This window comes from Cydia strobilella, chromosome 14, assembly GCF_947568885.1.
Source record: "Cydia strobilella chromosome 14, ilCydStro3.1, whole genome shotgun sequence".
Lineage (NCBI taxonomy): Eukaryota > Metazoa > Arthropoda > Insecta > Lepidoptera > Tortricidae > Cydia > Cydia strobilella.
In genome coordinates this window covers 6,062,943-6,088,369 of record NC_086054.1, presented here as the reverse complement: position 1 = coordinate 6,088,369, position 25,427 = coordinate 6,062,943, and the positions used below count along the sequence as shown (strand labels likewise).

The 25,427-nt window shown below is 37.6% G+C and overlaps 2 protein-coding genes across 2 annotated transcripts; both read left to right on the top strand.

Annotated features, from left to right (window-relative positions):
- Positions 1-2,593: 2,593 nt before the first annotated feature.
- On the top strand, positions 2,594-9,046 carry LOC134747454 (uncharacterized). Its single transcript, XM_063682078.1, has 4 exons — positions 2,594-2,702; positions 4,983-5,109; positions 6,429-6,551; positions 8,926-9,046. Exons 1-4 carry the CDS (start codon positions 2,612-2,614, stop codon positions 9,044-9,046), a joined length of 462 nt encoding a protein of 153 aa, XP_063538148.1. The 5' UTR covers positions 2,594-2,611.
- A 770-nt stretch (positions 9,047-9,816) lies between these two features.
- On the top strand, positions 9,817-23,196 carry LOC134747453 (la1-like protein 15). The gene is made up of 3 exons (XM_063682077.1): positions 9,817-9,968; positions 22,432-22,558; positions 22,974-23,196. Exons 1-3 carry the CDS (start codon positions 9,878-9,880, stop codon positions 23,194-23,196), a joined length of 441 nt encoding a protein of 146 aa, XP_063538147.1. The 5' UTR covers positions 9,817-9,877.
- Positions 23,197-25,427: the final 2,231 nt, after the last annotated feature.

Below are 25,427 nucleotides of genomic sequence, written 5' to 3'. Positions count from 1 at the left end.
ATGTAAGAAGATGTTCGGTGATCGCGGATTTGTGTATATGGCGATTATTAACTACAGTTATGTTTTCTTTCACCCTTTCTTGCACACTTCGTTTGGTTTGACCAATGTACACACTTCCGCAACTACTTACATTCTATTTTGTAAACGCCCGGATTTTGGTACGGAATGACATCTTTTGGACTGCGTAAAAGATCTGCTACTTTGAATAACGGCTTGTATACAGACTTGATGGAGAATTTCTTAAGTACTGCTCCTACTGTGTCCGTTATCCCTTTCATATATGGTAAGAACGCTGGTTCTGTTGACCTCTGGATGTCGTTCCGTCCTTTTCGGCTTGCGCTTCATCCTCCCTCGGTTTCCATTCTTTTCCAGTACAGTTTGGACATGCGCTAGTTCCTGTGTCGAAACGTCGGTAAATAAAGGTAACAAAATAAATTCGCGATAGACGCGAAACGCGAAACTTTTAAATGTTGTATGTACAACTGTTTAAATAATGATGTCAGGAAAAACGCGAAACTTTTAAATGTTGTATGTACAACTGTTTAAATAATGATGTCAGGAAAATTTAACAATTAAAGCAATTTATTACAACCAGTTACAATAACAAAAGAATTAACGAAACAATTGAACATACTGTGACTAAATAGAGGAGAGAAACTGTTGCTTTGCTAACCTACAAGGTCAAAAAGCTGCGAAAACCTTACAAAGGGTTGGATAAGTTTTCGGATAATTCTAATAAAAACAAGTAGTAGTTTTGGTCAGAGAAAATTTCGAAATTAGGCAGTTTCCTTATCTTTCTATGTTTTACATTTTCCGCGCCCCGAATAGGTATATAGGGGCAGAACGAACAGGAGGGCTGGAAAAGCTTTATCAGGGAAGTAAACCTAGATTTTTTAGGGTTCCGAAAGTTTTACCCAAAGGGTAAAAACGGGAGCCTATTACTAAGACTCCACTCTCCGGCCGTCTGTCACTACAGGCTTATGTCTCATGAACCGTGATAGTTAGACAGTTGAAATTTTCACAGATGATGTATTTCTGTTGCCGCTGTAACAAACAAATACTAAAAACAGAATAAAATAAATATTTAAGTGGGGCTCCCATACAACAAAAGTGTTTTTTTTTTTTGCCGTTTTTTCAATAATGGTACGGAACCGTCCAGTGGCGCGCGTAAATCAGTATAGTATTTATTATGTATAGTTGTCCTATTGATTCCCCAACTTTTGGTCTTTGTCACATCGTTTTTTTTATTATTATTTTTCGGTTTATTAACTACTAGCGAACAGCCCCGGCTTCGCTCGGGTAGTTCAACTAATTTACACAAAACCTTTACAAATTATACATATAAAACTTCCTCTTGAATCACTCTATTTATTAAAAGAAAACGGACCAAAATCCGTTTCGTAGTTTTAAAGATCTAAGCCTACATAGGGACAGACATACAGACAGCGGAAAGCGACTTTGTTTTATACTATGTAGTGAAACGGCAAAATAATCAAAATAAAACTATGTGACAAATACCAAAAGTTGGGGAATCAATACGACAGCAATAGTAATATACTGATTCATACATAAATTAACTGGTTTATTAGAAAACACTAGGCTTGAGTCGGTCATGAACTAAGAACTGTTAAGAATGAAATCCCGTGAAGGACCGAAAGGAACTAAATCTTTTTGCACGCTCTTAATCGGTCTTTAGGTCCTTTAGTTCAGTGGGAGTGGAGAGCGCTTGACTGAGTGAAGTGAAACGGTAAATGGATGGAACGAAACGGTTGGCACTGTCCCTGGCACGAATGTGAACGAGATGAATGAACGACGTGACACTCCTAAGCCCGTAAAATACGAAGGAAAATCAAATATTTTTCATAAATCTGATATTTGTTTTTTTTTTTTTGTATTGTTAAGGTGTTTTAATGTTTGATATCGACAAATCGTATTGTACAAGTTAAATTGTATTCAGTTACTAAATATTGGAAAAAATCCAATTCCCGGCTCTCAACAACCGAACTGAACTAAAGGAACTAAAAGACCGAACTAGTTCGTTTGACCGATTGACCGAGAGCGGAGCGCTCTCTGTAGTGACCGAGCAGGCACAAGCCTAGAAAACACAATTCCCCCAATGAGAGCACTGGATGGACGATGGCCTCTTAAAAAAGGGGGGGGGGGACAAGCGCAAATTCTTGTTAAAGGGTGTCGACCGCAAGTAAAGGTCGGTATAGTAACCACCCGGATTACTTTTAATTATTTATTTACATTTTTTTTGCGGATTTTCAACATTTTACTCTGCTTTCCATAATAATTTCAAACATTTCAGTCATTGTCCAAATAGGTATTGACAAGAATATTAATGAGGTGCAAAAAAGAGTATTTGTATTATATTGTATTATAATACTTAAGAAAAGAAAGATAAATAAGAAAATTTTCGCCAAACACAAGTCAAATAAACACTTCGTGATGCAAATTTGAACTTTACTGTTTAGCGTTAAGAACTAATTTAGATCTTTTACCATTGTAGCTGAATTCATTAGCCAATACATATTTGGGGTATAAAAGAGGCGGATGTCTTCCAGTAATTCTATGTGTCATCAGCTTCAGTACCCACAACTTATTCAATATGCTGAAATTCGTCGGTTTCCTCGCTTTCGTGTCAGTGTCTTATGCAGCCATAACGAGTTTAGCTCCTGAGGACAAACCAGTAGACTTAGGTAAGCCCTTACCCTTAGGGGACTAAACCAGGGACCGGCCCGCTATCCCTTATCGGGGTTTTATAAGGGTATTGCATAAGGCTTAACTCACCATACCCTTTGCCAGACGAAACCCTTTGTTTTGCTTTTAAAAACCCTTATATAAAGCTACCACATTTGAGTAATCGGTAGCCCAAATACCCTTACAAAACCCTTATCATCCGCTCACCAACACCTTGCATATTGCTTATAAGGGTTAGCCTTATAAAGGGCTTCCCTTTTAGCATATAAGCGTGCTAATTTAAGTCGTGTACCTTGTTCATAAAGCACACATTACTTCGAATCCGAGCGATCATCGGCGGCGACGGCGGCGTTCTTTGACTAGGCACGTATTTTCTTTCCTTTTCATACACTACCGTAGATATATACTAATCCTGTCTCTTTCACGCAAAGGGAAACCTTTATAAAAACTATAAAAAGCGCTTAAAGATAAGGGTAACCCTTATTAAGGGCTAGCCTTATTTTTGGTTAGCTTTTCGGTAAGGGTTAGTTAAGGTAGGGGGTATGAATGGGCTTGCAGTTCAAAAGGGAAAGTCTTTCAATGTGTTAGCCGTGTTAAGGTGTCGCCCATTGAAAGGGTTTTATCGCGGAAAGGGTTGTCCGGTCCCTGGACTAAACAAGAAGACAATACCTTCGCAGATGTTTAACGATGCACACACAAACAGCTTTACAGCTATTTTACGCAAAAGAGTGGCATCCTTAAGCGAGGTTTAGACTAGCAAGAACTTGTCATTGTTACATTGCGGTATCTGATCAAACTTTTGAATGCAGTTTACCTTAGTAGTCGGCAATGTAACGTAAATTCCATGCAAGACCTTGCTAGTTTAAACCTCGCTTTAGGGAAGAGGTTGCAGGGCAGCCCAAACAAACACCATTGCAGATCGATGTGAGGGGCGCTTCAAGGAGCACCGGAACCCTTTTACATTGCTCATTAGGTTATGTATGATTGTTATGTATTATTAATTGAAGGTACTAACAAGAGCTTTAAGTAAACTTTTGTTACTAACAACTATGGGGTTTTCGAAATAAATTATTTGAATTTGAATTTTAATAGAAAATACCAATCGAATCTTAACCCTTTGTAAGGCAGCGGGAATTATACACGGAGGCTCAAAATAAGTGCATTCCCGTTGCCAGGGAGGTTTTGGGATTATACTGAGCAACTTTTACTACGGGACCAACCCCGAAATCGCGAAAAAAAATTGACTGTTTCTTACAGTTTCGCTGGTCCATTTTCTATGGCAGGGTCATTTTTTTTTTTTCGCAATTTCGTGGTCGGTTCCATAGTAAAAGTTGCTCAGCATAATTGATGTGATGATAATGATAATTAGCTTACGATAATATATATATGTACATATTATTCACCATTTATCAGTGCTTGTTGCTATAGGCCTACATGAATAAAGTATATTTGAACTTTTACTTGAACTAAGTGGTGATGATGGAAATGTTGTCGCGTGTAGGGCGATAAATAAATTAATAAATATCAGGGGACATCTTACACAGATCAATCTAGCCCAAACTAAGCAAAGCTTGTACTATGGGTGCTAGGCGACGATATATAATAAAATAAAATAAAAAAGCCTATTTCTTACAGAATTAATTAATTATACAGTTTCCAAAAGTAGTCTTGTTAGTAATATCATGAAAAAAAAGTGTAGCTATTGTGTGTTAGTAAACTATGAGATAACAAAAAAATATTATTAGAATATTATTATTTGATTCTTTTCCCGTGAGTTATTCTGCAAGAACCCCTCTGCAGGTAAAGGCCTCCTCCAAGGTGAACCAATCGTCTCTGGATTATGCAGTTTGCATCCAACTTGGACCCGCTGTATGTTTGATTTCATCCTCCCACCGATTTCTGGGTCTCCCTTGCTTTCGTTTGCCTGGTGGTCCCCTCCATGCGGTCACACTTTTCGTCCATCTCTGGTCTTCAAGGCGCGCGACGTGTCCAGCCCACTTCCATTTAAGCGCTAAACGACGATATACAATACTTATATAAACACATACTTACATACATACATAGAAAACACCCATGAAAAAGCGAAGCGATGGCGGAAAGAAGCGGCAGGAATTAATCCGAGCAATTCCTTGGAGCACTCCCCGCTCGTGGCTCGATTTTGGAATCATTCGCTTGCTCAGTTCTCAATATTAGCACGAGGGCTAAACAACAACTATATGCCCCCTTGTAAAACAACTATATAACTAATGAACATTTTTTTTTTTTTTTTCATTTTTTAGCTAACCAAGAAGGATGTTATATTTCCAAGTTAAACAGAGTGCTGCCATACGATGTAACCTTTTATCCAAATACTGATTGCGCAGTGTACATTTGCCAGAGCTCCAATGGTGAAACACTGTATGAAACGTAAGTACTTACCAGATATTTTTAGTTACAGTTTCTTATCCCAAATATGTATTAATTAAATAGTTATGTTATTAGCGTATCTATTGATAGATAAGTAGGTGCATCATATCATTATAATATATTTAAGTTTTTATTTTTTATTTTTTTTGATAACAATATATAAAGTGTTATAAGCTTTATTGAAAAGATGATAAATAAAATTTACATTAATTGTATAAAACAAAATTAAGACTACTTATAAAATAAAACGATTAAAACTAAACCTACCTAAAAAATAAAAATCCCTATAACAAACCCTGACCTCTTGGCAAAGTACCCATCACGCAGGCAGCATTCCCGCGCTGTATCGCGATAGCAAGCCTTTGCGCGAGAAAGCTGCCAGCGCGAGGGTCCCCCGTTGCCTCCCTCAACCGCTTTCCGAGCTCCTTGTGGAGCCCGCGTGTACCTGCCCCATGGACCGAGTGTCTCGACACCAAAAGCTACGAATTCGTAGTTGGCGCCGAGACAGACGGAGTTATAATACGGAAACAGAAATATAATAATAATCAATTCGTAATAAATATAGAACATTGGTGATTTATCGTCAATAAATAATTATAGTAAATTCTAATGATAATAAGATTAATAAGTAAATAGTAAAAATTACTTAAATGTCGAGTCGTTAGAGTCAGAATTATAGTTGGTTGACCCAAATTGTCAGTAAATGAGAACAAAAAAAAACTATACTCATCCTTTTCTTTTGGGTGCTAGTACTAGTGTAAGACAAAGATAGTATGATTCTCTGTCTATGTTTGAAATGAGACAGTCCTTTGATAAACTATGTTAAATTGCCATCAAAATACTCAGTAATGGTATAATAACATTTAGAGACAAGTAATTGTTTTAGACGTCTTATGAAGGTAGAGTCTTAGTCTAGTTATTCGTTTCTTGTAATTTGTTGTCTGTCTAAAGTTCGTCTGGTAATTTATTGAATTTTTTAATTGCCATGACGTAAGTATGTGCTTTTTGAATGCATTTTCTGCCTGTAATAAGTTTATATAGCTCCACAGCTTATCAATGAACGAAATAGAGCAAAAACAAGTTTTGTATGAAAAACTTAAATTCGATGTATTTTTTTATCTATGGTATCTGACTCAACCTACATAAACTAATTACAGGCATAGGTAGGTAGATATATCTTATCCTAATGTAAGTAGAAAGTTTCAGAGCAATCTAGCTAGTGGTTTTAAAATGAGAGCGTAACTACGTTTGTATGGAGAACGTTACATGGGTACTTCTATTGCTTATTTACATACCTATTGTATATGTATTTTTTACAGTTGTGGAGTAACAGCTATCCGCGATGGCTGCAGAAAAAGCGTCATAGACAACAGCAAACAATACCCCGATTGTTGTTCCCAAGAAGTATGCGATGAGGCCGGCTTAGATTATATATACACCCAGTAACAGAAAGAACGAAAGGCAAAGAAAGAGACCCATTAATGTTTAGACCATAATTATGATTATGCTGCCTGGCTTATGGAAATTTAGCATATTTCTATGGTAGTGAAAAAAATAAAAAAATAAACCATTATTTTATAACCTGTATTATTTATTTACAATCTTATCAATGACAGCTATATCCCGGTCACAATATCTGTGCACCTCGCTGGAATGTGGCGCCTCTCCCGCTTCCCCTGTCACCTCTCCGCGCACTCCGCGGTGCGACAGTACGGTTAGCATCTTCGTTGCCGCTACACCTCCACATTTCTCGAAAACACTTTTTTTCACACCGTACCCAGACCGCCGATATGACGTCACGAGGTCAGGTGCACAGATATTGTGACCGGGTTGTAAGTACTACAATGACATAAATGTCCGCTCGCCCGTACGTAAACATCTGTGCAAGCAACAATGATTGTTTTCGTGTACAATTCGCATCAAATTCGGGTTTTGTCGAATACGATGTCTGATTTTTTAAAAAGTTTGAATTATGCGTGCTTCCAATTCTTCACGAGTTCTTGATTCCTTTTTAAACACTAATTGTTTCACCCAACCCCAAAAGAAAAAATCAAGTGGAATGAGATCGGGTGAACGAGGTGGAGGTGGTGATTGGGGCAGCGATTTATTGAGCTATATCTATTGTTTACCATGATTAATCAAAGATGGACAAAGATTTACCACAAATTATGAATAAGGAGTGAAAATTCCCGATAAAAAGCTTGAAACTATGGATGGTATAGAGAGGATGACAATCTCTTATAGCAGAATTGTTGCAAAAGTGACCGCTTTCAGCTTTAAATAATAGTTCCTAATCTCTCCGGTGGCGCTAGGTAGGCTCTGAGAACAAAGAGTGTTGTGATATAGAGGAGACTCTATGACATGAACCATAGAGGTATAATAATGTAGAGATGAAATGGGGGAGGGGCAGCAAATAACCCGACCAAATTACGTAGGTTGTTTCTGGTATGTTGTCAGGAATGTTAAAAAGTGTTTTTAATTTTGTCGCATTGCGTATGTTCTATCCCTCAATCACGGTCGCACGGGTGCACATCTATATAAATACTAGGTGTATGGTCTAGGTACTTCAGTATATGGTGAAGCCGCCTATTTACTGTTTTTTACGGTCACTTTTCGATACATGAAGATTAATTTCCTTACCTTTACCTTTCATACTTGAAACCCCTAAAACTTATATGCATTTGACATTTTGAAAGACCTCCATCTACACTAGCGCCCCTAGCGGCGAAATTAAACGCGGTAACCCTCATTACACCGTTACACGCTGACACGTACAAAATGCCGCGAAAACTGCGAAACGCAATGTGTCAGTGTCAGTGTCACTGTACTCGTAGCTCTATGTAAGTAGTGGGAGAGTGTGACACTTACTTAACGCGTCCCGTTTTAAATGCTGAAATTACAAGACAGGCTAAATTCTATAATTAAGTAAGTAACGTTTTATTAGACGCATGGAGGAAAATTGGTTTAAAAATAGGTAGATTTGAGGTCGAAGGTGGTAGAAAGGTAGGACGCAGGTAAAATAGGTAGATCTACCTAAAAATTGGTAGATGTGACAACATTGCTAGAGCCATAGATGTAACTTACATCCATGGCTAGAGCCCATACTATGGGCTCTAGTAACCTTACAAACTTCAAAAATATATAGGCATGAAAGTGTCAGAATTCCGTGCTCTTTAAAGAAGGTTGGACAGCTCTGAATTTGTTTTATATTTACAAGGATCCTGACACATTTTTTTTAACTATAAACAGGTCATTTAAAACGGCCCCAAAGCAATATGCCGTAACGGAACAGGGAGTGGGCATAAGCGTGATAGCCTGTTAAGGCAGTATTGTTCGAATGGATATCCCAAAATCTTAAATACTTAAATTGTAATGTATAATTGTATCTTTGTATTTTTATTTGTTTTGTAGTTCGCAGTGCCTTGGTAGTAATACTGTAATGCTGTGTAACTAATTTGAATAATAAAATAAAATAAAATAAAAATGTCACAATAATAGCGTGAAATGATAATTGGTTTCTCAAATCGAACTGCAAAAGATAACTAGTTGAGAACTAAACTATAACGTATCTATTAGATCTCGTATTGTTCTCGTATCTAGTAATTACCACGTTGTTCGAATTGACCGGTAAGTTGTAGCGCAGTCTTACTCTAAGGGGGATGTAATGATAACCTCGCTACATGGATCTATACAAAGCACAGTATAAAATAGCTACTGCACTGACCAGGAATCAACACTCGATGGGCGCACAATTCCATCTGCTCTCAATCTCATATCTCTATTCTCTTGTTATGAATGTAACCTCAACACTCTCAGGGAAATTAGAAGGGCCCCAAGTCCCGTGGCTTGTATCAGTGGATGCACGGCACTACTGAATCTAGACAAGAGACATGTCATCGTGCATCCCGCACCTCATCTTCTCAACCTCATGCGATGAGTACTGAGGTGGGGACCATGTGGTCCCCGACGAGCTTCCACAACAACCCCTACAACTCATCCATCAGCCTCCATATGAAACCTCCAGTAACTCAAACCGATAAACTCCAGCTACCTCACTTGTTACATTCAAACTTGAGCTACACACAAAGAATAACAATTCTTTAACTCGGCTCTTTTTAAAGCATATCTCAAGTCTCTCTCGTTAATTCAAGGTCACTGCAATATCTATATATCACAAAATATAGATAATATGTTTCGCTTACCAAGAGTCTGTACCTGAATGCACGCGCGACACCACGTGTTACGTACCAGCATTCAGACGACCTTTCTCAATTTGTCTCCGCTCGTTCCCGCCATCTTGCTCCGCCGTCACCTATAACACTGGCCAACCTCGATCGCCAGCATTACCAGTGAAAAGTACGCTAAGTGACAGATAGGATACATAACAGACTTCGCGATCTCCGCGACATGTCGTTTATTTTTTTGACAATTCGTTTTGCCGCAAGTGGCAGATTGATGACGCATTTATGAGTAGGTAAGTTAATAACATTTGTCCAAATAGGTACGAGAAAAATAAAATTATTAATGAGGTGAATTAATGAGGCGTGCAAACAAGAGTATTTGTATTTTATTGTATAATAATAAGAAAACTGGCCAAATAAACACTTCGGGAAGCAAATTTGAACTTTACTGTTTAGCGTTAAGACCCAATTTAGATATTGTAGCTGAATTGGTTGGCCAGTACATATATTATTTGGAGTATAAAAGCGGCGGATTTCTTCCAGTAATTCTGTGTGACATCAGTTTCGGTACATACAACTTGTTCAATATGCTGAAATTCGTCGGTTTCCTCGCTTTCGTGTCAGTGTCTTATGCAGCCGTAGCAATATTCCCACCTGAGGAAAAACCAGTAGACTTAGGTAAGTCCTACAAGATGACAATACTTGATAGAAAATACCAATCGAAACTTAACCCTTTGTAAGGCAGCGGGACTATACACGGTAGCTAAAAAACAAGTGCATTCCCGTTGCCAGGGAGATTTTGGGATTATACTGAGCAACTTTATTTAAAAATAAATTTGGCTGTTTGTTACATTTTGGCTGGTCCATTTTCTAAGGTAGGGTAATTTTTATCGCGATTTCGCGGTTGATCCCAAAGTAAAAGTTGCTCAGTATAATCCCAAAACCTCCCTGGCAACATAATTGCACTTATTTTTTTGCCAGCCTGTATATCCCACCAGAATTTGAACTTTATTTTAAAGCGATAGGGTTCAACGCTCGCAACGCTCAAGTTTCCACTTTTCGAACCACTTGCTACGCTCTTTTTAGAGTTCCGGACCTCAAAACGAAAAAACGGAGCCCTTTATAGGTCATTCGTGCGTCTGTCTGTCCGTCTGCCCATCTGTCAAATTTGGTATACATGTAAGTTTGTGACCCAAAGACGGTCATGTAACGTAAACAAATTAATTTTAAAAATGGGGGCCACTTTAGGGGGGTAAATGAGAAAATTAACCACCCCCCCCCCCTTTATCTCCGAAACTACTGGGTCTAAAATTTTGAAAATAATTACAAAATAGTTCTTTGCATGTATATGACAGGAAAACCTATTAGATATGTGCAGTCAAACATGAATTGAATTGAATTGAAATAGCCTTTATTTCAGACAAGTATTTTGTAAGTACATTTCATTTTGTTGTTACATACAGATACAGATCTGTATGCCTTTTGTAGGCAAAGGCCTCCCCTAACTCTTTCCATTTATCCCTATCCTTTGTAATTGTAGTCCAGCAACCTCCTGCTGCGCTCCTAATCTCATCATCCCATCTTCTTGTTGACCTGCCAGGCTTCCTCTTTTTGTCTCTAGTAAACCAGTACATTTATTTTTTATTTTTTTTATTTTTATCGTAGGTACACAAAAATATTTTCAGGGTTGTTAAGATTAACTTAAATTAAACACAGTTGACAAAATGTACCTGGTATAGAAAAATACAGTCGGGTTACTCTGGTTCCTACTATTATTGCTTTAGTTAGACCACTTTTCTCACCCTCTAATTGTGTGACCTGCCCATTTCCATTTTAACTTCTTAATTGTTGTAGGAATATCTTTTGTGTGAGTACATTTCTTTATATCTATATTTGTAACTTTATCAGATAGTCGCTTTCCCATCATACTTCTCTCCATAGCGTTTTGACAAATTTCTAGCTTTTTGTAGTGGAATTTGTTTAGTGACCAGGTTTGGCAACCATAAGTTAGAATAGGCAATATACAGGTATCGAACAATTTCCTTTTTATGTTCATACTCATTTCCTTATTTCTCATAACTTCTTTTAGGTTCCAATATTGCTTCCACCCGTTTCCAATACGTCTGTCTAGTTCTTTCGTAGTCAAGTCGTGTGGGGATATAATTTGACATAGGTATAAGTATTCGTTTACATAATTATTCGATCCTGATGATGTTGACGTAAATGGGTTCTTGTTTTCCATTGGTCATGGCTTTGGTCTTCAGAGTGTTCATACACAACCCTATTTTTTGGCTTTCTGTATCTAGGTCACATATCATTTAGTTCAGTCTGTCTTTGGATGGTGAGATTATTATCAGATCATCCGCAAATCTTAAATGCGAGAGGTTTTCGCCATTGATTGATAATCCGCATTCATCCGGATGAATGCAGTAAAACATGAGTCGGACTTAATTACTTAGTTTTTGATCCGACCCCTACGGGTTCACATAAAAAATATATTGTTAAACATTGTGCAATGTTCGGAACCCATGGAACGCGAGTCGACTCGCACTTGGCCGGTTTTTTATAATATAGGAGGCAAACAAGCAGACGGATCGCCTGATGGTAAGCTATTTATTACCGCCGCCCATGAAAACCCGCAACACCAGAGGGGTTTAAGTGCGTAGCTGGCCTTTAAGATGGTGGTAAAAGGTACCACATTGTCGCTTACCATAAGGACGAAAATTGCTTGTATCTTTATACGAAAAACGTGCCAGAGCGTCCTTATGGCAAGCGACAATGTGATACCTTTTGCTTGAAAACGACACATATACATAGAAAACACCCATGAGCAACTAACTAAAACTAAACAACAACTATGCCCCCTTGTAAAACAACTAAATATGTAAATAAACACATTTTATTTTTTATTTTTTAGCTTGCCAAGAAGGATGTTATATTTCCAAGTTAAACAGAGTGCTGCCATACGATGTAACCTTTTATCCAAATACTGATTGCGCAGTGTACATTTGCCAGAGCTCCAATAATCAAACACTGTATGAAACGTAAGTACTTAACAGATAATTTTAGTTAAAGTTTTTTATTACAAAATTATTCGATTGATTTAACAACCGCTAGGAAAATAAGTACTACATGTATGAATAGCATTAAGTACGAAAAGTAGATACTGTAGCTACATGTGTAGTACAAAAGCTTTTAAATATTTATTATTCAGTAGTCCAATATTGCTGCTGTATGGAATAATCCAATAAATGCATAGAATTACTTAACCATTCTAGTCTAGTCTAAACTAGACACTAGATGATGAGGATTAACAATCCTGAACTCATAATATAATGTCTGAATATGTATTAATAGTTTTGTTATTAGCATATCTATTATTAGTTAAATTCAGTAGATGGAGCCATTTCATGACAGCCTGATACGAAACCACGTTGAGTGCCATGTACGCTCTACATGGTATCGCCTTCTTCCTCTTTGCTTCAACTCTCCCTTCTATGGTGCTTTGATAAATTAATCGTGTAACAGGCGTCAAACATGTTTCCTCTTCTATTATCTATGGTTCTCCACTCAACAAGTAGGTGCACTAGTATTTTTTACAGTACATATAGTACTACTTTACCATACTAGTGCGATAATTAGCACATAACATGACTATGTGCAAAATTTAAAGGGACATATGTATATAAGGTATCTATGCCTGTTTATATAGCTCCAGCTTATCAATGAACGAAATAGAGCAAAAATAAGTTTTGTACAAAAACTTAAATTCGCTGTATTTTTTTTACTATGGTTTCTGACTCAAGCTACATAAACTAATTACAGGCATAGGTAGGTAGATATACCTTATCCAATTGTAAGTACAAAGTTTCAGAGCAATCTAGCTAGAGCGTAACTACGTTTGTATGGAGAACCGAGCTTGCTGAGGACTATTTAACAACGTTACATGGGTACTTCTATTGCTTATTTACATACCTATCGTATATGTATTTTTTGACAGTTGTGGAGTAACAGCTATCCGCGATGGCTGCAGAAGAAGCGCCATAGACAACAGCAAACAATACCCCGATTGTTGTTACCAAGAAGTATGCGATGATGAGACCGTAGATTATATATACACTCAGTAACAGAACGAAAGGCAAAGAAAGAGACCCATTAATGTTTAGACCATAAATATGGTTACTGGTGCCTTGCTTATGGAAAAATAGCATATTTTTATGTTAATAAAAAAATAAAAAATAAACCATTATTTAATAACCTCCTGTTTTATTTATTTACAATATTATCAATGACGGCTAATAAAATGACATTAATGTCAGCTGATAATGTTATGCAGCTAAAGTTGAGTGCACACTCACGTATTAAATGCGACGCAGTTCGATGTCGGTCGCCTGTACGTATTTTGTCGAATGCGGTGTCTGATTTTATTAAAAGCTTGAATTATGCGTGCTTCCAATTCTTCAAAAGTTCCCGATTCACCCAACCCTAAAAGAAAAAATCAAGCGGAGTGAGATCGGGTGAACGAGGTGGCCAGAGGGGTCGTTGCGAATCTGCCAATCCACTGCTGTCCAAACATTTAGTTTAACCGGTTTCGTACTTGGATCGAGATGTGAGGACGGTGGTGTACCGTCATGCTGGTAACAACATTGGTAACAACATTTATATATTTCGTGTAAATTTTTAATATCGTAAATTATGACAAAGAAAATAGGGAACTATCTCGAGATCTTAAATTGACCGAAATATGAACAAATGATTTTTTTTTTTCAAAAGAAATGATAATAAAGTATGGAATATGGTAATGATGGTAGATATTATGGGAATGAAAATGCAAGCTTGGTAATAAAGCGTCGAATAAAAAGGCCACATTAGTTTAATTGTTAATATCGTAAATTATGAAAAAGAACATAAGGAACCATCTAGAGATTTTTCAATCAGCCTTAGTACTTAAATCTTATAAAAGAGGGAATACTTTAGTGGTACATTATTTTTCACTAGTACTAACAATAGTATTAGTAATGATCATACTCACAAAAAAAGAATTAAAAGTAATCTTAAACATTTGACGGTTAATATCTCAAGTCTCAGGTCCAAATAGGCACTGGTCAGGCCTACTATGCTTACTAAAATAGTAACGTGCAGAGCGTACTGTTTAACAATTTAATACTGAAATTAATTACCATTATTTTATGTTCATTACTATTATCCTTATAGTAAACAGGAAATTACGGTAATGAAAAGAATGGTAATTAATTTTCTTTACCTTTTGTAGATAATCTCTTTAAAATCAAATGCAATAGAAGGTATATTCATTCAGTAAGCTTTCGAATATAGCACAATCGGATTAAGTCTCACCTCGAAATCCTTCCAAAGATATGAAATTTGGTATGTATGTTAATAAAAGGTCTCTTTTTCGTGTCCACACTATTTGACATTTGGGGACCTCAAGGAATCGCAGCCATCTTGGAAAATGTGTACCATCCTATACAGTACAGTACAGTACTGTACAGTACAGTACTGTATTTACAGTACAGTTAAGGGCATATATATATATATATATATATATATACATTACCAAAGTTTCAGAAATATGTGTATGCTCTTACACCTTAAGAGCTTATTACACTATCCTAATTTAGTGACTAACTAGAGGGACGCCGCTATACGTGAGAAACGATAGGATGTATCTCTTATCGCGTCTCACGTATAGCAGCGTCCCTCTTGTTAGTCACTAAATTGGAATAGTATAATAAGCTCTTTAGACATTAAAGTCGTGTTCACATATTTTTGAGCCATATTTTTGCCTTCGACTGTACAACAAAACACCAAACAATTATATCAAAACAGCACAAATGGTAATTAAAATAAAACGTACCAAATCCAAAACTCCGCAACGAATTATTTTTTCATACACGTTTTGCACGCGTCCGCCCTGTTGACTGTTTACTGGCCGATTGAGGTGGGGATCGCGGGCAGAGGGAACAGCGCATAGAATAACACTTGCAATGTCTACTGGCCAATTTCGTTGTTGCAAATTTAATTTATGGTAATGAATATTTTTTTTGAACAAAATTAGTTTGCTACAGTGGATTTAAATAATAATGCTAATACTGTTTAATCCACATTTTTTTTCCTTTTTAAGTACTTCATCCAAAGCAGACGATAAATTATAAGTAGTTTTGTAATTCGCTCTCAAATCTATAAATTTAGGTTCTGAACGGTGACGGCAATGTTTTATTTCAGCAAACATGTGATTTGCACGAAATGATAGACAGCCACATCCTCTGAAGTGTTATTGAGGTATGTAGTAAATGCGTAAGCGGACCTAAAGTCATGTTGAGATTAAGCAAATTAAAAAAAGAACAACTGAAAGTTGATAAAAAGTATGTAACTAGAGTAGATATTATAGTAAATGGCGGACAAATACAGTATGTGAACGAATACATATATCTAGGCCAACTAATAGCCCCAGAAAACACAATGCTAAAGGAAATAAACAGAAGGATTACAAATAGCTGGAAACGGTTCTGGTCTTTAAGCGAAATCATGAAGGACAAAAACATGCCTCTTAAAGAGAAAAGAAAGGTATATGATACGTGTATCCTCCCATGCTTATCGTATGGATGCCAAACATGGGCACTGACTGAAGAACAAATAAATAAAATTAAAGTGTGTCAAAATGGAATGGAAAGAAGTGTTCTAGGAGTAAAACGCAGAGATAAGATTAGTCTACAAATTATAAAGAATAAAACTAAATTCAAAAACATTCAATCTGTTTACAAACGATTAAAATGGAGATGGACAGGGCATATGTTAAGGGAAAGAACAGAAAAGTGGACAAGATTAATAACAGAATGGTACCCGCGGGACGGGAAAAGAAACGAAGGAGGACAATTCAAACGTTGGGAAGACGACATAAGGAAAATAGCTGGCCCAACATGGAGACGAACTGCAAAGGACAGAACAAAATGGAAAGATTTAGAGGAGGCCTATGTCGAAGGACAAGCTGTAAAAAGGAGGAGACGGAAACCGGTTGCCGATTCACTTAGTTGAGAAATATAGATATATATATAGTGTAGTATTAAAGAAATATAGTGTAAAGGTACCCACTTAGAACATATTATTATTGTGTTAAACAGCAATAAAGGCTTATTTTATTTTTATTTATTTTATTTATGCTATCGCATACTCCACTCATACTCATACATACTCCACTACCAACAACAAGGTATCAGCTATGCCTTTCGTTCTTGTGCATAATGTATTGAATAGTTGGCGGGAGCTACCGCTGCTTAAACGGCGTTAAACAACATTGTCAATAAAATGCATGATCGCTAATTATAGTTTTATTTATTCCTTCTTTTTGAAATGGACTCCCGTAGGAACTGCGGTAATGCTGAAGATCCTAATATGGCAATCTGTCAAAGCTGTGTATCAAATCGATTCGGCAAACGACTGCTGTCTCTCTCGGCGCGAGTCATCCTATTAGAGCAAGAGCCTAAAACTGCTAGACTTACATCTTATACGCCACCAAACGAAGGAAATACAGAGGAAATCTCAGTAGAATCTCAAATCCCATGCCAAGACGAGCAAAGCGCTTCGTCGTTTCTTTAAACCCTCATAACTTGGGTTTGGGTTATACCAGAATTACCAGATAAACAAAATTCTCGGGATATGATGACAATAGTGGACTTATTAAGCATAAAAATTTTCAATTGCATAGCTCTTACACTTTAGATTTTATTCTTATCTAAAAAAACCCCGATTTCGTAAAGGGGGTGGAAAAGGGTGTTAGGGAGGAAAAGGGGGTTGAAGTTTGTATGGGGAATCAGTTAAAAGCAGATTGTATAATAGATGCCCAGATGCGCATTTCAGGATTTTTAAATAGTAAATCACCCCCAAGCCTTTAAATTAGGGGATGGATGACTGTCATAAGCAACTTACAAAAGGCTCGCACTGTCAAAAAGTTATCAGATCTCTTATAGAGCCAAGTTTCTAACTAACAAGCCCTAACTTCACAAACTCTACACCGTTTCGTTACTATAAGAACTATTGTATAATAAAAACCGGCCAAGTGCGAGTCGGACTCGCGTTCCAAGGGTTCCGTACATTACACAATTTAAACAATGTATTTTTTGTGAAATGTCTTTAAAAAACCCGTAGGGGTCGGATCAAAACCTAAGTAATTAAGTCCGACTCACGCTTGACTGCAATTTATAATAGGTTTTCCTGTAATCTATAGGTAAAGATCTATTTTGTGTATTTTTTTCAAAATTTTTGACCTAATAGTTTCGAAGATAAAGGGGAAGGGGAATGGTCATTTTTTGCCTATTTTCTTAAATAACTTCTAAATTGTTCATCCTTAAATTATAAAAAAAGAATATTAGAGATTCTCATAATGAGATCTTTCATTTGATATATAACACGATATAGTTTGAAAAACTTTATTTTTTAATTTTGTCATTTACCCCCCAAAAGTGGCCCCCATGTTTAAAATTCATTTATTTACGTAACATATCCGTCTCTTCTTTGGGTCACAAACTTACATACGTGTACCAAATTTCAACTTAATTGGTCTAGTAGTTTCGGAGAAAATAGGCTGTGACAGACGGACAGACAGACAGACGCACGAGTGATCCTATAAGGGTTCCGTTTTTTTCCTTTTGAGGTACGGAACCCTAAAAAATAATGAATAGTGAAAAAAATTTCACCTTACGCCCATGTGACGGTAGCGAAACGGCCAAGCCACACATTTTGACTAAGGTGTAGAGTTTGTGAAGTTAGGGCTTGTAGAGTTAGAAGCTTGTCTCTACAATAGATCTGAAAACTTTTTGACAGTGCGAGCCATGGTTTCGTCTTCGCAACATTTTACATGAAAATGTTATTGGTGGGATAGAAATCATTTTAGTATCCATGTGTAATGTCTGTATGGGATCAATGTGTGTAAGCCCCTTATTTTGGCGTACCTAACAATTACGACGTGGTACAAGAAAAAGTTGTTAAGTACTAAAATTAACAACCAAAATTTCCGTCATCGCGTTGGTCGCGTTAGTTTTGAATGATTTACGGTTGGTTTCAATAGACTCATATTGACCGGGATATAGACCGTGATTACCTTCTGTATTGTTTTTGAGCTCCCGATATTTCGACGCAATTACATGCATCTTGTTTTCACGGGTAAACTGAAGACAACACAAAAGACTGATACAAAAGGTAATCACGGTCTATATAAGTCTATTGAACCACGGTATGTTTTCAAGGCAAGTGCTCCGTCAAGTATGGAGCTTATAAAAAGTTAGCATGGCCACATATTTCTGTGATGGCCACACTAGTCGAACTGAGATTCTGTGAAACCGAAGTCAACGAGGGGTGAGGTAATTCCATTCGAGGCGGGGTGCACCGTGGCAATTTTGTATGAAACCTATAATTAATGTCATTACCGGGTCTAACGCGATTAAATTTCATTATTTTACCTTTTTTCCGACGTTTCAACTAGGTTGCACTAGCTGTAGTCACGGAAGACTGACGTCCCAGCAAATGTCAATCGAGATATTCCGTTACCTGAGCTAGTGCAACCTAGTTGAAACGTCGGAAATAAGGTAAAATAATGAAATTTAATCGCGTTAGACCCGGTAATGACATTAATCATGTGTTGCACGAGAGTTTAAAGTGATACTACCTATAAAGCAAATGCAAATAAAAATTATCAGTAATCAGTAATTTATTGCTTTCATAGGTACAATAAGGTCTTACATTAAAATGGTGATAAAGCTATGAACTCTGTAATGTAAGGGCACTGCAAATTAAGCACGTAACTTACAGTACTATAATATTACATAACATATGGAAATTTAACATCATGATAGGGGGGAGGCCTTTGCCCAGCATGAACACATATTCAAGCAATCTCACCATGTTACTATTTTTGTTACATTTGGTTTTTAAAATCAAGGCATTGATCGTGGTGGTCGTTAAGTGATTTTCAACAATGTTTTTCGAATTTCGAATGTATGTACAATTGTACAATGGAGTTAATAAATATGTATACGTTTATTCACCTTATTCCATTGCAATAAATTGAGAAAATGTATACATATTTATGAACTCGACTGTAATTATGTGCAGCTAAAAGCCATGTTCTCAAACAACTGTTTAAATAATGACGTCAGGTTAAAACAAAGCAATTAATCACAACCAGCTACAATACTTAACAAATAATTGAATGAAACAATTGAACACACTGTGACTAAATGGAAGAGAAACTGTTGCTTTGCTAACCAACATGGTGGAAAAGCTGCGAAAATCCTCCAAAAGATTGCATAATAAGTTCTCAGATAATTCTAATAAAACAAGTAGTAGTTGTGGTCAGAGGAAATTTCGAAATTGGGCAAAGTTTCCTTATCTTTCCATGTTTTACATTTTTCGCACTTCGAATAGGTAGCATATAGGGTCAGAGCGAATAGGGCTGGAAAAGCTTTTTCACCCCACCAGCTGGTAAAGGCTCTCTTGATTGTTCAAAAACTGATGTTGCATTTTATTCACATGTGAGGCAAAGTAATCAAATGAAAATTTTGAGTTGGTTAAGAAACCATTCATTCTCATTCATCTTCATATAAGAATGTTTGCTGGTCGAATTGACTTTTAAATGATGATCTTGAAAGATAAATATTTGCTTTGACTTTGTTTGATATTTTCACAGTTAGTATTTTCCTTCTGTAGGTGTGGTGAAAAATTTCGTGTTTCACTCGTTGGCAAAATTTGTTAAACCCTCGTGCCTTGAAACCCTCGCTACGCTCAAGATTCCGTTTTTCGAACCACTCGCTACGCTCGTGGTTCAATTTTGGTATCTTTCGCTTGCTCGGGTATCACTATTAGCACGAGGGGTTAAACAACAACTTTGCCCCCCCTTGTAAAACAAATAACTATATCAGGGAAATAAGCCTAGGTTTTTTTGCCTTATTTTGATAGTAACACAAAATTAAGACTGCGTCGACCGTCCACTGGCGCCCCCCTTTGGGGGAATTGTTTTCCAATAAACCAATTAATTTATGTATAAATTTAATCAGTATATTACTATTGTTGTCCTATTGATTCCCCAACTTTTGGTCTTTGCCACAGTCTTCGCTTTATCAACTAAACGGCAAAATAATCAAAATAAAACTATGTAACAAAGACCAAAAGTTGGGGAATCAATTGTTAGCATTTCATAGTCACAATAAATTAGTTATTAAAATATGTATTTTAAATTTCTGTATAATTTGATAAACAGTGTTAAGACTTTTCATCAAAATATATTCATTTAATGAGTAACGGAAGTGAGTATTTGACATTTCGAGCTGGCTCCCGATTGATCGTGCCATTTTAAATCCTAACGCTTCCGGTGAGGCAAGATGGCGGCAACTGAACGAAGTTTTATTGAACTGTCGTTCACACAGTACGACAACAATTGTAAATATACTTACTTATGTAAACATAAACTCTTATGGTTTATTCGAAAATGCAATTCCCCCAATGAGGGCGCCACTGGCCTCTTAAAAAGTGGAGGGGGGGAGGCGAGAATCTTTGTCAACAAGGGTCTCGACCGCAAGTAAAGGTAACCACCCGGATTACTTTTAATTATTTATTTACATTACATTTTTTCAGATTTTCAACTTTTTGCTTTGCTTTCATAAACATAAAAATAGGTGTCATAATTTTTTTTGACAATTTCTTTTACCGCAAATGGCAGACTGACGCATTTAAATAACATTTGTCCAAACAGGTAGGTAGTGAGAAGAATAAAATTATAACAATAAAACTCTGACCAAACACGACAAGTCAAAATAAGCACTTCGCCGTGAAGCAAATTTGAACTTTACCGTATAGCGTTAAGACCTAATTTGGATCTCTTAATATTGTAGCTGAATTGATTAGTCGATACATATTTGGGGTATAAATGCGGCGGATTTCTTCCAGTAATTCTATGTGTCATCAGCTTCAGTACAACAACAACTGATCAATATGCTGAAATTCGTCGGTTTCCTCGCTTTCGTGGCAGTGTCTTATGCAGCCGTAGCAGTATTCCCTCCTGAGGCAAAACCAGCAGACTTAGGTAAGTCCTACCACTTAGAGCGTTTTCACATTGTCCGATCCGATATCGGATGTAAGATCTTACATCTGCGTAGTCAAGCCGCGGGGGCGTGCCTGGGCGCCGGCTTTAGCCGTCACGCGCACCGCGCACTACAGCAACCATTATGCCTACACATACACACACAAACAAATATTATCGGTCCGACAGCTGACAGGGGGCTCCGACATGGCTAAATTTATCGGAAGCGTCTTTCCGATATTGGATGTCGGAAGGCGCCTATGGCAAAAACAACAGCTGCAGGAGAGTGCCATTGGCATTAAGTCTTGGAACCCTCGCAACGCCTAAGTTTCTACTCTCGAGCTACTCGCTACGCTCGTTTTTTTATAATATAGGAGGCAAACAAGCAGACGGATCGAATGATGGTAAGCTATTTATTACCGCCGCCCAGCATGGACACCCGCAACACGAGAGGGGTTGTAAGTGCGTTGCCGGCCTTTAAGATGGGAGTACGCTCTTTTCTTGACGGTTTTAAGGTTGTATCGGTCCCAAGGGCCTGACTCTCTTTGATAGAGAAAGATAGTTTTATTGCGATTCCTATAAGAGGAAAGAGAAAATAGTGGCATGCTTTGTCCTTATCACCGACCGGGTAGCATCAGAGGCGATGGCGAAATACCTAAATTTGTAAGAAAGAGTGAAAGAGAAAAAACCCTATGCTGCCCAAATTTTATATGAATATTCTTTTTCTTATCCCCGGTCGCTCGGTAGCGTGTCTATAATTACTTGTATATACTATGTCTATGTATCGGTCCAAAAACACCGCAGGTGACAGTTCATTCCACAGCTGTTTAGCTCTGCGAGGCAGGAAGTTTCTGGAGGAACGCGCGTTTGAGGACTGCCAACCATCTAAGTGTTTTCGCGTGTAGGGCGATGGCGGAAAGTAGCGGCGGGCATTAACCCGAGCAATTCCTTATCTCATATTATCTTATCTAATATTAGCACGCGGGCCAAACCAACAACAATGCCCCCTTGTAAAACAACAAATTATTAAACATTTTTTTTTTCATTTTTCAGCTGACCAAGAAGGATGTTATATTTCCAAGTTAAACCAAGTGCTGCCATACGATGTTAACTTTTATCCAAATACTGATTGCGCAGTGTACATTTGCCAGAGCTCCAATAATCAAACACTGTATGAAACGTAAGTACTTAACAGATATTTTTAGTTACAGTTTCTTATCCCAAAATTATTCGATCGATTTGGCAACCGCTAGGAAAATAAGTACATTTCTTTTTTATACTACGTCGGTGGCAAACAAGCATACGGCCCGCCTGATGTTAAGCAGTCTCCGTAGCCTATGTACGCCTGCAACTCCAGAGGAGTTACATGCGCGTTGCCGACCCTAACACTCCTCTCCCTCGAGCTCTGGCAACCTTACTCACCGGCAGGAACACAACACTATTAGTAGGGTCTAGTGTTATTTGGCTGCGGTGTTCTGTAAGGTGGAGGTACCTCCCCAGTTGGGCTCATGTATGATTAAGTGTGAATATTACTATTCATACATGTCGTATTAAGTATGAAAAGTTGGTACTGTAGCATATGTATTTTTTGACAGTTGTGGAGTAACAGCTATCCGCGATGGCTGCAGAAAAAGCGCCATAGACAACAGCAAACAATACCCCGATTGTTGTTACAAAGAAGTTTGCGATGGCCCCACCGCCCTACCTACCAAGGCGCCCAAGGCGGTAGCCTCCGCCTCCGCCTCTGCCCCCGCCTCCGCCTCTGCCTCCGCCTCTGCCTCCGCCTCCGCCACCGCCTCGGCAGCGGCGGCTGCTTAAACGGCGTTGAACAACAGTGTCAATAAAAGGCATGATCGCTGATCGCTAATTATAGTTTTATTTATTCCTTCTTCTTGAAATGGACTCCCTTAGGAACTGCGGTAATGCATAAGATATAAGATCCTAATATGATAATCGTGCATCAAATCGACTCGCCAAAGGACAGTTAGATAAATTGTGTCGTTACCGCAGACCACCACAACACAATTAAATTTACAATTTAGTCAGATTGTGAGTAAAATCGTCCGGTTTCGACGGAGTTAAGTGGGCGTTTTCTAAAATAAATATTGAAAACCTGATTCTCACAGATACTGGTGTTTTTGGGCTCATTATACTCAGAATCACTAGCATATTCAATCCTGATGATAAAAAAAATGTCCCAAACATTTATATAAAAAATGACAAAATTGTACTACGTCACGCACATACAAATAAAAATTTGTTCACACTAAACCGTGACGTAATGGAATGGACATTTTGGGACATCTTTTTTAATGGTAGGATGGAGAATGCTGTCGATTTTGAGTAGAACAGCGATTTATACATGACATCGAGGGCATGACAGCGAATAAACAATTAGGTTTCGTTGATTTATCAAGGAGTTCCTATGGTCACCTCCTGTTTCCATCATCAGATCAGCTCGATGACGCAAATTTTCAACTTCATTGGATGTTGAGAAGTGGGTCAAAGGACCATGGGCAACTTTGTATGGAGCCTGATCCAAAAACCAACAGAAATGAGAGACAGGGCACCAATCGGAATTCCATTGCAGAACTGAGATATTGGTATTTTAGTCAAAATGTCGTCACCCTTATTACCTAAGCAATAGAGTCCAAGTAAGTAAATTAATTGATGCAGGGTAGATGCCGTAGATGTTCGCGCATGCATCGCCGGCCGGCGAGCGTGGCGAATGGTTTGCCGCGTTCGCCCGGCGGTGGACCCTAAATCCCTATCAATATCTCAGTTCTTTTCAAAAATTTCAACAGCCTGGTGACAGACAGACGGACAGACGGACAGCGGAGTCTTAGTAATAGGGTCCCGTTTTTACCCTTTGGGTACGGAACCCTAAAAAGTATATATCACTAGGTAAAAACTAGCGCAGGTTGCCATGCTTTATTCGCTCTCCCAATGGCCACCTCCACCCAAAACTTAGTAACAGGGCAGTCGAGGCGCTCGGCCAACACCCGGAGAAGACTGTTGCCGCTCGCTGCCGCGCACCCGTCTCAGCATGGAGGCGATTCTTTTCCGCCTAATAGCAAAAAAGTCATCTACTCGTGCCTCAGCGAACATGCCGGACGCGCTGCAGTGCATATAGTAGATAAAAAGACCTATTTAATGAGATCTCTCAGAAGAAGTGAAAAAGTTATTTCAACCGTATAAAAGGTTCAGGTCGTGTCATACCAGAAGGTTAAGTAGTTGGCAGAGGACCGGACGAGTTGGATTTTGCTCCACAGACACGAGCACAGCTCTTAAAATATAAAGAAGAAGATATAGTTTAATTAAAATAGTAGTTATAGTTTAATTATTTAGTTAAAAAGATATAATTTAATTATTTAATAATTTATTTTAATTCTATTTTAATTGTAATTTTATAATTTAAACAATGCTATAATTTTAATCCTAATTTTAAATTTTATATCTAAAATTTTTTTTTAAAGTTGATTGTATTTTAATTTTAATTCTAATTTTAATTTTTAATGTAATATTTGATATGTAAATTGTATATGGATTCCGAATTGTCCGAAATAAAAGAATTTTTTTTTATAGTTCGTCAAACAAATCTTGACAGTAGAAAAAGGCGCGAAACTGAAATTTTCTATGGGACGATAACCCTTCGCGCCTACGTTTTTTAAATTTGCCGCTTTTTTCTACTGACAACATTTCCTTGATCAACTATATTAATATAATAACATAACTATGTAATTAACTAGTGTATTTAGATATATTTGATCACATTGTTTGCAAGTTCTATTGACGACGACTTTTTTTAATCGAATACACGGTATAAGTTACCCTACACACGAGCGCTTTTTCAACGAGCGTTAAAAAAACACTTGAATGTGGGCTATCGTTTTTTTGCTCACCAGTTGGCGCCTCTGTTGATGGTGGCTCAGAATAATGACTAAAGCATAGAAGTCGGGCAAAAATGCTTCGCAAATATGTATACCCGTACTTTACTTCCTTACGAATTAGATAATGTGCCGAAAAGAGATGCATATATGCTTATTATT

What these genes read in the sequence shown, in the direction of transcription:
- LOC134747454 (XM_063682078.1), top strand. Translation starts at nt 2,612, where the DNA reads ATGCTGAAATTCGTCGGTTTCCTCGCTTTCGTGTCAGTGTCTTATGCA. An exon ending in GGTGAAACACTGTATGAAAC is followed by an intron (nt 5,110 to 6,428) that starts GTAAGTACTTAC and finishes TATTTTTTACAG; the next exon opens with TTGTGGAGTAACAGCTATCC. An exon ending in TTAGATTATATATACACCCA is followed by an intron (nt 6,552 to 8,925) that starts GTAACAGAAAGA and finishes CAACACTCTCAG; the next exon opens with GGAAATTAGAAGGGCCCCAA.
- LOC134747453 (XM_063682077.1), top strand. Translation starts at nt 9,878, where the DNA reads ATGCTGAAATTCGTCGGTTTCCTCGCTTTCGTGTCAGTGTCTTATGCA. An exon ending in GGAAAAACCAGTAGACTTAG is followed by an intron (nt 9,969 to 22,431) that starts GTAAGTCCTACA and finishes TTCATTTTTCAG; the next exon opens with CTGACCAAGAAGGATGTTAT. An exon ending in AATCAAACACTGTATGAAAC is followed by an intron (nt 22,559 to 22,973) that starts GTAAGTACTTAA and finishes ATTTTTTGACAG; the next exon opens with TTGTGGAGTAACAGCTATCC.